Source organism: Scyliorhinus canicula, chromosome 12, assembly GCF_902713615.1.
Source record: "Scyliorhinus canicula chromosome 12, sScyCan1.1, whole genome shotgun sequence".
Taxonomy (NCBI): Eukaryota; Metazoa; Chordata; class Chondrichthyes; order Carcharhiniformes; family Scyliorhinidae; genus Scyliorhinus; species Scyliorhinus canicula.
Genome location: NC_052157.1, coordinates 164,689,507 through 164,702,123, shown reverse-complemented (window position 1 = coordinate 164,702,123; position 12,617 = coordinate 164,689,507). Strand labels below are relative to the sequence as shown.

Here is a 12,617-nt window from a genome sequence, read left to right as displayed (position 1 = left end):
AATGGAATGGAGATTGGCCTTAATTAGTAATTATTGGTTTCTCGCCATCATATATCATAGAATTTACAGTGCAGAAGGAGGCCATTCGGCCCATCGAGTCTGCACCGGCTCTTGGAAAGAGCACCCTACCCAAGGTCCACACCTCCACCCTATCCCCATAACCCAGTAACCCCACCCAACACTAAGGTCAATTTTGGACACTAAGGGCAATTTATCATGGCCAATCCACCTAACCTCACATTTTTGGACTGTGGGAGGAAACCGGAGCACCCGAAGGAAACCCACGCACACACGGACAGTGACCCAAGCCGGAATCGAACCTGGGACCCTGGGAGAATGCTGGTAGGTGGAGTTGAAATGCCCATCAGCCATGATTGAATGGCGGAGTGGACTCGATGGGCCGAATGGCCTTACTTCCACTCCTATGTCTTATGGTCTTATGTGCAGGGTAAGTGGATTGGCTATGCTAAATTGCCCCTTAATTGGAAAATATTAATTGGGTAATCTAAATTTTTTTTTAAACTTTGACAGAGTTGACTGAACAATTTTCCTCCAATGTCTCTCCTCTCTTTTCCAGTTTAATGGATCCACTTTTAGTTCTAATTTTATCTATTCAATCATAGCCAAATGCCATTTTACAGAGCATTGCTAATTTGTGCTCCATTCCACTTTATCCATATTCATCGCTAACAAAAATATGTTGATCTCAGTCTTGCAACTTTTAATTGAATTGGTCAAGAGAATTGAGGATTTCCAGGAGGGTGCATGTGGAGAAGTGCTTCCTGCTTGTACTCCTGAAGGGCCTAATTTTAATCATGAGATTATTTCCCAGGTTCTGGATTTCCCCCACTACAAAAAATAGGTTTCCTTTATCTACCCTACCAATTTCCTGAGTGTGTTAAAACACCTCAATTACCTCACCCTTTAACCCTCTAAACACACTGGAATATAAACCAAGTTTATTTGGGTGTGAACAAGCAATAATGAGGTAGTAATTGGGACGGTGCAATTTTAACTAAACCATATTCCAGCATGGGTGAGTTACAATTGTTTGTCATAGCAAGCTGAGTACAGACTCCAGTTAGTGCCAGGAGAAAGCCAACACCAACTAGAATTACATATGGATTCATCAGGACGTTTTAATTACTTGACTGTGCTGTGGCAACTGGTATTTAAAAATAACAGCTGCAGTATAATGTACCGATCAGGTGTCAGCTAACTGGTTTCCTGTGGTTAGCATTATGAAACTGAAGTTTAGTGTAACTGAGGAGTTTTCTTTTTAAGAGTACCCAATTCATTTTTTCCAATTAAGGGGCAATTTAGCATAACTAATCCACCTAGCTGCACATCTTTGGGTTGTGGGGACGAAACCCACGCAAACATGGGGAGAATGTGCAAACTCCATACAGACAGTGACCCAGAGCCGGGATGGAACATAAGAACTAGGAGCAGGAGTAGGCCATCTGGCCCCTCGAGCCTGCTCCGCCATTCAATTAGATCATGGCTGATCTTTTGTGGACTCAGCTCCACTTTCCGGCCCGAACACCATAGCCCTTAATCCCTTTTTTCTTCAAAAAAACTATCTATCTTTACCTTAAAAACATGTAATGAAGGAGCCTCAACTGCTTCACTGGGCAAGGAATTCCATAGATTCACAACCCTTTGGGTGAAGAAATTCCTCCTAAACTCAGTCCTAAATCTACTTCCCCTTATTTTGAGGCTATGTCCCCTAGTTCTGCTGTCACCCGCCAGTGGAAACAACCTGCCCGCATCTATCCTATTTATTCCCTTCATAATTTTAAATGTTTCTATAAGATCCCCCCTCATCCTTCTAAATTCCAACGAGTACAGTCCCAGTCTACTCAACCTCTCCTCATAATCCAACCCCTTCAGCTCTGGGATTAACCTAGTGAATCTCCTCTGCACACCCTCCAGCGCCAGTACGTCCTTTCTCAAGTAAGGAGACCAAAACTGAACACAATACTCCAGGTGTGGCCGCACTAACACCTTATACAATTGCAACATAACCTCCCTAGTCTTAAACTCCATCCCTCTAGTAATGAAGGACAAAATTCCATTTGCCTTCTTAATCACCTGTTGCACTTGTAAACCAACCTTCTGTGACTCATGCACTAGCACACCCAAGTCTCTCTGCACAGCGGCATGCTTTAATATTTTATCGTTTAAATAATAATCCCGTTTGCTGTTATTCCTACCAAAATGGATAACCTCACATTTGTCAACATTGTATTCCATCTGCCAGACCCTAGCCCATTCACTTAACCTATCCAAATCCCACTGCAGACTTCCAGTATCCTCTGCACTTTTCGCTTTACCACTCATCTTAGTGTCATCTGCAAACTTGGACACATTGCCCTTGGTCCCCAACTCCAAATCATCTATGTAAATTGTGAACAATTGTGGGCCCAACACGGATCCCTGAGGGACACCACTAGCTACTGATTGCCAACCAGAGAAACACCCATTTATCCCAACTCTTTGCTTTCTATTAATTAACCAATCCTCTATCCATGCTACTACTTTACCCTTAATGCCATGCATCTTTATCTTATGCAGCAACCTTTTGTGTGGCACCTTGTCAAAGGCTTTCTGGAAATCCAGATATACCACATCCATCGGCTCCCCGTTATCTACTGCACTGGTAATGTCCTCAAAAAATTCCACTAACTTAGTTAGGCATGACCTGCCCTTTACGAACCCATGCTGCGTCTGCCCAATGGGACAATTTCTATCCAGATGCCTCGCAATTTCTTCCTTGATGATAGATTCCAGCATCTTCCCTACTACCGAAGTTAAGCTCACTGGCCTATAATTTCCTGCTTTCTGCCTACCTCCTTTTTTAAACAGTGGCGTCACGTTTGCTAATTTCCAATCCACCGGGACCACCCCAGAGTCTAGTGAATTTCGGTAAATTATCACTAGTGCATCTGCAATTTCCCTAGCCATCTCTTTTAGCACTCTGGGATGCATTCCATCAGGGCCAGGAGACTTGTCTACCTTTAGCCTCATTAGCTTGCCCATCACTCCCTCCTTAGTGATAACAACCCTCTCAAGGTCCTCACCTGTCATAGCCTTATTTCTATCAGTCGCTGGCATGTTATTTGTGTCTTCCACTGTGAAGACCGACCCAAAAAACCTGTTCAGTTCCTCAGCCATTTCCTCATTTCCCATTATTAAAACTCCCTTCTCATCCTCTAAAGGACCAATATTTACCTTAGCCACTCTTTTTTGTCTTATATATTTGTAAAAACTTTTACTGTCTGTTTTTATATTCTGAGCAAGTTTACTCTCATACTCTATCTTACTCTTCTTTATAGCTTTTTTAGTAGCTTTCTGTTGCCCCCTAAAGATTTCCCAGTCCTCTAATCTCCCAGCAATCTTTGCCATTTTTTTTGCTTTTTCCTTCAATTTGATACTCTCCCTTATTTCCTTAGATATCCACGGTCGATTTTCCCTCTTTCTTCCGTCCTTCCTTTTTGTTGGTATAAACCTTTCCTGAGCACTGTGAAAAATCGCTTGGAAGGTTCTCCACTGTTCCTCAACTGTTCCACCATAAAGTCTTAGCTCCCAGTCTACCTTAGCTAGTTCTCTCATCCCCTTGTAATCTCCTTTGTTGCTGTGTCAGACATTCGGCCTCTGCTGAACAATTTCCAGGATCTGATGCACAGGCCCGCCCCTATATTTGACATGGATCTGTTGCATTCAAATTTATGACCTGGTGTATACCTTATTTATATGACTGATTCTAAACAGGTCCCTGAGCTGCATGGTGTTTTTTTCTTGCATATTCCACAGGTCTCCAGCAGTTCAGCACATGAGGATTGTCTTGAAGAGGTGGCAAACTTGCTTGATGAAAAGGACAAAGAAGTATCAGATATAATTAAAATTATCTATGCTCAGCAAGCAGGTACTGCCAAACTTGTATTTTTCATGCACGTATTTCCATTGATATTTCTTTTCACTTTTCTTCCTTCTATTAAAGTGGCTGGTGCTGCCTCTGATCATACTTTCTCATCTGTAAGTGTAGACAACAGGAGACCATCTGACTGCAAAGGGCATCATAACTGGGCCTCTTCTCATAATTAACTGATATTCACATATGCCCAATTTCCAGCAGGCGTCCAGAATGATGAGGAGCAGGGAGCCTGATTGATTTTCTCTACTAAGTTAGATCTACTCAGTCAAAGTGTTCCCAAGTAAACACAGACCTGGACTATGGTCTGCCAAGGGTTAGTGCAACACTGCTCTGGTTCCTAAATCCCCTGAATAGGAACACATTAACACAAGCTACAAAATTAATTCTTCCCAAACCAAAGGACACTTTAGTCAAGAATGGCTTCCACAACCTCGTTTCAGGATTCCCACCGCCTGTTCTCACTTCCAGCTGGTTTGACAGCTGCCTCAGAATATAAATTGCATAAGACATGCTCCCATATACCTATTGAGCTCCCTCAGCTATATTGTACCTTGCTATTCACCAGCCAAACTTGCAAATGCTGTTATAAACAAAATACTGTGGATGCTGGAATCTGAAACAAGAATGGAAGATGCTGGAAAATCTCAGCAGGTCTGGCAGCATGTGTAAGAGATAAAGCAGAATTAATGTTTCAAGTCCTATGGCTCTTCATCGGAACTGAAGAGAGCAAGAATGTGTTAGATATTAAAGTGTAACTGTGAGACATTGCAACAAAATGTAACAACTTTAAGAACAAAAGACAAATGTGCTGGGGGGGTGGGAGTTGGTGAGGGGGAGATGGTGAGTGGTTTGCAGTGAGGCAATACGGGGGCGATTCTCCGCTCTGCGGACCAAGTGCCCGTGTCATCGTGAACGCCATCGCGTTCCACGTCAGCACGAACGGGCCCCCGCCACGGCCAATTCACTGGCTGAGAGTTGGCCAGCAGCGGCACCGTGAGGAACGCGGTGGGTGGAGCGCTGGAGTGGCGCCGTCATCGCGCAGCACCACGATGACGCCGTGCCACATATAAGAAAGTGCGCGGAGCGCACAGAAACACCGGGGCCCGACAAGGAGGAGCCCCGTCGTGCCGCATCCCGCTTCAGGGACACTGACCTGGAGTCACTGTTGGATGCAGTGGAGGAGCGCAGGGCCATCCTCTACCCCCGATGAGGACAACGGCAGCCAAGCAGCACCGTGAGGCGTGGATGGCGAGAGGTGGGGGCCACAGTCAGTGCTGTGGAGCACATCCCCCGCACGGGAGAACAGCAGGAAGAAACTGCACGACCTCACGAGGGCAGCGAGGGTAAGTATCCTGAGTCTTGCCCCAGTCAAGGCCCCCCCCCCTTGCCCACGCGAGGGGTGGGGACAGGGGGGCCGGTGGAGGGGGGGGTTGGGTCCGACTTTGCACCCGGGACACATGTGGATTCCCCCCCCCAGTGGGCAGGTGCCATAGCGTGGGTCGGAGTGTCCCCTCCTTGTGATAATTTTGCGTTCATACGTGCCAATGTGCGTCTAACCCTGTGCACCATCTCCTCCCCCCCCCCAACCCCCACCCTCCAAGGGCAAGACAGTGCACAATTTCCCGGAGCGTGCAAGAACCGGAGGTGGATCTCCCAAGCTGCACCCCCTGACCATCTACGAGCAGAGGGCAGTGGACCTTGCCAGGGGAGCTGCCAGTCGAGTGGTTGCGCCGTGCCAGGACGGAGGCGAAGCTCCAAGTGAGAATCCACTGTATGCATGCAGTCCGCCATCCCATCTCTGCCCAAACCCCCCCCCTCACACCCCACCGCCTGACACTGCACCACCCCACAGTCCACACGCTCACTACGCACCCCCTCAATCCCTAACAAACCACCACGCAAGACTAATGAGACCTGCCTTAATGTGTTATCCAGGGCCACACGAGCACCGCCGTGGGACTGCCCATTTACCATGCCGCCGTATAGCACCAACCCCTTCCGGCCGCAGTGTCGAACCGGACAGACGGGCAGGACCCCGGGCAGGAGGGCCATCCTCTGAGGCCGGCACACCGAGGCCTGACGCACAGAGGACAGACAGAGACATCAGGACAGACGATTATGACTCCTATGAAAGTGTGACGGATGGGGAGGGGACAGCGAGTCTGGACAGTGACGCACAGAGCACGTCGCGGCATTTGAGGCAGGGGGGGCACGGCACCTCGCATCGGCGTGGTCTAAATGCACGGGGCCATGGTTTCACACAGGAGACAGAGCTCAGGACAGACGAGGACCTAGCGGCCGCGGCACTGCTGTCACCCACACCCCCCAACATCGCAGATACACTCACCTCGGTTGGGCAAGTTAGTGGCAAGGCATCTGGTACACATACCGGTGCGCACCGCACAGTCGAACCGGTACAGCAGGTGGAGGTAGGAGAAGCTGAGGGCCTGGACGGTCGCAGAGCAGGCCAGACCCAAAGCCCAGCTGCTACCCAGATGGCTCCCGCTTTCCTGGCCATTCCAGGCCCACCTGGAGGAGTCCATCCGCGTCCACGAGCAGGGAGTGGTGCCGGTCATGGCTGCAACCCAGGCCGACACCGCACGGGTGGCGTCCGCGATGGAAACAATGGGGGAAACGGTTTCGGCCATGGGTCAGGTTCTTCAGGGCGTGGGGCTTAGTGCGCCCGCATCATCCGTGGCCCATGACAGGACTGCCCTCTCAGGCAGCCATGCTCCAGAACCACATCGCAAGGGTGAGGCCGGGAGTGCACCCCACCCCAACACCAAACATGCCTTGTCCTCCGTGCGACGACGGCCGCTGCCGCACATGGACATGTGATGGAGAGTCCCTAACGCATAGAGGGGACACCGAGGTGGTGGTGTTCAGATATGGCCATGAGTCAGACGGTCAGTAACGATCTGTAGCTCACAGCTTATCGCAGAACGGGTTGTCATCCAGCATGGCAGTGTTCACACCTGCTTACAGAGATAGCAGTCTACCGACAGTGACGAGGTGCCGCAGGTGTCGTGTGGCGTGAGGGTGGTGCAATGTCTGGTAGGGTTGTGCGTTGGTGTGGGACATGGGTGAGGTGGGTGCTGGGTGGTGCCAGTGCGCGCGGTCAACGGTGCCAGTGCCCTGAACAACGATGCCCTCCCCCTAGTGAACAAACCGTGCGGTGATCAGCGCATCGCATGCCTGCTGTCCCAATCGGTACCATTGTGCGGCCTCTCGGCTATATCCCGCGCCCCGATAGTGTCTGTACCCCGCTACCCTCCCACCTTCCACCCCCCCTCCTCCTCCCCCTCCTCTTCCCCCATGTCCTCCTCCTCCTCCTGATCAGTGTCGCTGGCCTCTTCGGCCTGACGTGCGTCCTCCTCCTCCATGACATCGCCCCTCTGTTGGGTGATGTTGTTCAGCACGCAGCAGGCTACGACGATCCGTCCGACCCTGTCGGAGTTGTATTGCAGGGCCGCACTGATCGGTCCAGGCACCTGAACCTCATTTTGAGGAGGCCGAAGCACCTCTCAACAACACCCCTGGTTGCTGCATGGGCCTCATTGTACCAGTGCTCCGCGTTGGTCTGTGGCCTCCGTATGGGTGTCATCAGCCACGGCCGCAACGGATAACCCCTGTCGCCCAGCAACCAGCCCTCATCCGGGGTGAGTGACCCTCGAAAATTGCGGGGATGAACGACTGTCCCAATATGAAGGCGTCATGCACGCTTCCCGGATACTGGGTGCACACGTGCATAATCCTCATACCCTGGTCGCACACCACCTGTACGTTCATCAAGTATGCCCCCTTCCTGTTCATGAAGATGTCCCTGTCCTGCAGTGGTGCACGCAGGTTGACATGAACACCATCCACGACGCCCTGTACCAGGTATGCCGACCACCTCGACGAATTGCAAAGCCCTGGCAGCCTGGTGAGCGTGGTCCTCCGGGAACTTGATGAACCGTCCCACGACTGCATAGAGGCCATCGGTTACTGCCTGGATGACCCGGTGCACCGAGGCCTGACTGATCCCGCACAGGTCCCCGCTTGGTGACTGGAAGGAGCTGGTCACAAAAAAAATTCAGGACAACCGTTACCTTTGTTATAATATACACACAAGTACATGATGGTGCCCAGACAGACATTGATTGACACACAGGATGACCAATGAACACACAGAAAACAGCAGCCAATCACCAGACAGGACACGGCCACTATAAAGCCAGAGGGCACTAGTTTTTCCGCTCTCTTGGGATGCAGCCTCTGAGACAGTCAGAGCCTGTGAGCAATTACTAGAACATCCAACATACAACATGTGATAGTAAGATAGTCTGGTCAGGTTAGCCTCAGGTCTCCAGTCAACTCAGCATAGTGTCAACCCACAGTTAAAGTATGTTTAATAGTTAAGAGTTCAATAAAATAGAGTTGCATTTCTTCAACTGTTGGAAGCCTGTCTCTCTCACTGCTATGGTAAACGCAGTCCTCGCAGACCCAGCTTACCCAACACATCATGGTACCAGTGAGTCATGTTCGGGTTTGACCGACCTACCTTGAGATAGTCTGCCTTTGACCAGCGATCAGCCATCCGGTAACATGTACAGCGTCCGCCCTCCCCCGCCGCTCCGCATCGCCGGCAACCTCGGTGCCAACTGGAAGATTTTTAAGCAGACGTTTAAGCTGCACCTTGAAGCCACCGACCTCGAAGCTGCATCGGATGCCAGGAAGATCGCTCTCTTCCTCTCTACAGCCCGGGACCTCGCTGTCCACATTTTTAACTCCCTCACCTTTGCTGAAGGTGAGGACAAGACAAAGTTCAAAACATTCCTGCTGAAGTTCGTCAGCCACTGTGACATCGAAGTCAACGAGAGTTTTGAACGCTATGTGTTCCAGCAGAGGCTTCAGGGTAAGGATGCACCTATTCAGTCCTTCTTAACCCATCTCCATATCCTCGTGCAATCCTGCAACTACGGCTCCACTTCCGACTCCATGATCCGGGACCAGATAGTTTTCGGGGTCCACTCCGATCCCCTTCGCCAGCAGCTCCTTAAAGTAAAGCAGCTCACCCTCACCATCGCCATCGAGACCTGCGTCCCACATGAGCACGCTAATAACCGGTACTCCCATATCAAGACGGCAGAGATGGCGCGGCAAGGCCCCCACGATGTGGAGCGGGTGCAGGCCGTAAAACAGCTCCAGGGCCTGAGTCTGGATGAGGGCAGCCATTTTGCGCGCTTTTCCCGGGCTCCTGCGCATGCGCGCAACGACCAAGGGACGAGGACCGAACTGCGCAGTTGCGCACATCGTTCGACCGCACCGCGCATGGGCGGTGGCACACGGAGCGTCCTGACGTCGGCACCATGACGTGCAACGACTGTGGTTCCGCCCACTTAAAGCGGCAATGTCCCGCGAAATCTCGACGCTGTCTCCAGTGTGGCAAGCTTGGCCACTACGCAGCCCTGTGCAGATCTGCTCAACTGCCCACCATACATTGATCACAGAAACAGTGCAGGAACCGGTCAGTGCAGCAACCCGTTGCAGACTCCGACTCCGACATGCTTCCAGATCCCAACACCGAGGATCTCACATCCCCATTCCGGGTGGGTATCATCACCAAGCATACGATGCTTTCCGCAAAAAAGGCTAAACCATTCCAAATGATGAGCATTGATCTGGACGACGAGTGGTGTGCCACCCTTACGATCAACAAATCTCGCAAAAGCTTCACGCTGGACACCGGCGCTTCAGCATTTCGCAGTCTGACCTGGATACCATCCACGTCAAGCCGAACATTCTTCCATCGGCCTGCCAGCTTCTCAACTACAATGGCAATGCCATTGTTGCCAGTGGCTCATGCCAGCTTCTGGTATCTCATCGTTCTTCAAGAGCCACCCTGCGTTTCGAAATTGTAGGGTCCAACAAAGCTTCCTTGGTGCTCAGGCCTGCAAAATCCTGAATCTTGTGCAGCGGGTTCACTCCATGTCGCCCACTGAGGCATCTGCCTCGCCAGATGCTAACTTCCAAATCCAATTAAATGACATAATAGCACGATACCACAGCGTCTTCGAGGATATGGGCACACTCCCCTACACATACAAGATGCTTCTGAAACCGAATGCCACACCTGTGGTTCATGCACCGCGTCGGTGCCGGCACCCCTTAAGAACCGCCTCAAGCAGCAGCTGCAAGACCTCCAGGACCAGGGCGTCATTTCTAAGGTTACGGAACCCACGGACTGGGTTAGCTCCATGGTTTGTGTCAAAAAGCCGTCAGGGGAACTTCAGATCTGTATCGACCCCAAAGATTTGAACCGTAACATTATGAGGGAACACTACCCCATCCCTAAGCGCGAAGAGCTCACCAGCGAAATGGCTCACGCCAAGTTTTTCACAATGCTGGATGCCTCCAAGGGGTTTTGGCAGATACAACTGGACGCATCCAGTCGAAAGCTGTGCACATTTAACACGTTATTGTTAAATGGTCGTTATTGTTATAACCGGATGCCCTTTGGCATCATCTCCGCCTCGCAGATTTTGGTGTTCCACCGAATAATGGAGCAAATGATGGAGGGCATCGAGGGGGTGCGAATGTACATCGATTACATTATTGTCTGGTCCACGACTCTGCAGGAATACATCGATTGCCTCAAGCGAGTGTTCCAGAGGATCCATGAGCATGGCCTCCGACTCAACAGAGCCAAATGCTCGTTCGGTCAAGCAGAAATAAAGTTCCTCGGCGACCATATTTTACAGTTCGGTGTGCAGCCAGATGCACATAAGGTGTCGGCGATCAATGCTATGAAGACACCGGAGGACAAGAAGGCGGTCCTCCGCTTCCTAGGGATGGTCAACTTTTTTGGGACGTTTATCCCCAACCTTGCATCTCACACCACAGCTCTCCACAATCTTGTTTAAAAAAAACACCAACTTCCAGTGGCTCCCCGCTCACGAGCGAGAGTGGCGTGAGCTCAGGGCAAAACTCACCAAGGCCCCGGTACTGGCGTTTTTCGACTCTGCCAAGGAGACAAAGATCTCCACTGACGCAAGCCAGTCTGGCATTGGGGCAGTACTCCTCCAGCGGGATGAATCCTCCTCCTGGGCCCCAGTCACATATGCATCTAGGGCCATGACACTTAGGTTCACACATTTGGGTAAGGTACAAAAGAATAAGTGTCATCTACGTAACTACCTCAGCAAGAATCGTAACATTTAGCAGAGGAGAGGAGAGAGGCAAATTAGGCACGGTTTGATGGCAGAGAACAGTAATTCTGTTTGCTTTTGTTTAGGTAACGAATTGCGGGAAGACTTATTGAGAGGACTGCGTAGCATTCTCCAGCCAGTGATCAACACTCTCTTTGTCGGTAAGTCCAGCAGGCTGAGTGATGGTATTATCAGTTTTAACGGACAATATTTTCCAGCCCCTCTGCAGCATGTTATCTGGTGGCAGAGGTGGCTCATCATTGGCTAGGACAGGATTTTCCACTCCCGTTAATGTCTACTTCAATTTGCATTGCTCGTCCGCCCTGCTGCCAGGAACCTGCCATGAGGGGGCCATCATCGGCGGGACCAGACATGCTGCTGGTAGGAAGGGCCGGAAAATCCCTTTCTGCATGCTACATTTTGTGTAAAAAGACTTGCAGTTTACAACAGTCCTGCTTCCACTGGGCGCCTGACTGCAGTGATATTCAACAATCTTTATTTTTTCATGGGGGTAGGCGTCGCTGGAATGGCCAGCATTCGTTGTGCATCCCTAATTGCCCCATGGAAATGTATTTCTAGACCATTTCATTTCAGAGGGCAGTTGGAGTCAACCACATTGCTGTGGGTCTGGGGTCTGGAGTCATATTAGGCCAGAGCAGGTAAGAACTTCCTTCCCTAAACGTCATTCATGGGCTGGATTCGCCATCGCTTGCCACTGAAAATACAGTGTTGTCCAAAGAACGGAACTGTCAATCAAGTTCTGATGCTCCGGCACCCCATTGGTGGGGGCATCGAGGTTCACGCTCTGCGTCAGCAAGAGGATGCAAATAACTCAAATTGATCCATTTGTCCCCGAGCCTGCGTGAATCTCCGGTCCTCTGGGCTGGAATTCACCTGGGTGAAAACGGGTGCAGGTATTTCCCAGTGCGGCCCTGGCCCGGTGGACCTCACGGGTGGGCCAGGGGAGGTAGCTCTTTTAGGGAGTTGCCCCAAAAGTCCGTTGGAGGGACCCCCTCACCCCACAATGCAAATCCTGCCCACCTCACCCCCACAAGACCCCCTACCACCTACCACCTCTGCCCGCCAGAGACCCGCCCCCATAAGAAAGACACCACCAGGAATCTCCCCATTACAGAGACCCCTGCCTGGGGTCTCTTATGGGCGACTTCCAGGCAGAGGGCTTTGTAATGGGGGTGAGGGGAGGTGGAAGTTCTGGTGGGGGTGTCTCTTATGCAGGGTCTCTGATGAGGGTCTCTCTTAATGGGAATCTGTCTCATGGTGGGGTTTCTAGTGGGGTCCCTCTAATAGGGGTCTCTCTAATAGGGGTCTCTCTAATGCAGGGGTGGGCAAACTTTTCCGTGCAAGGGCCACATTCAGAAATTCACAATTCACAAAGGGCCGCATAGTATATTAAGTAAAATAATTACTTCACCCGGTTATGATTCTGGGCGTCTCATATAGAACATAGAATAGTACAGCACAGAACAGGC

At 50.9% G+C, this 12,617-nt stretch overlaps 1 protein-coding gene across 6 annotated transcripts in view; it reads left to right on the top strand.

The window, feature by feature from the left end:
- Nucleotides 1–12,617, top strand: part of LOC119975199 — a 109,853-nt gene that overhangs the window by 59,427 nt on the left and 37,809 nt on the right. For all 6 annotated transcript variants that reach the window (XR_005462678.1, XM_038814810.1, XM_038814811.1 and 3 more), the window contains 2 exons: nt 3,817–3,928; nt 11,214–11,288. Coding sequence is in view for 5 of the 6 variants with exons in the window: in XM_038814810.1 (XP_038670738.1) it covers nt 3,817–3,928; nt 11,214–11,288 (187 nt within the window). In the remaining variant the exon portion in view is untranslated. The remainder of the gene's footprint in view (nt 1–3,816; nt 3,929–11,213; nt 11,289–12,617) is intronic.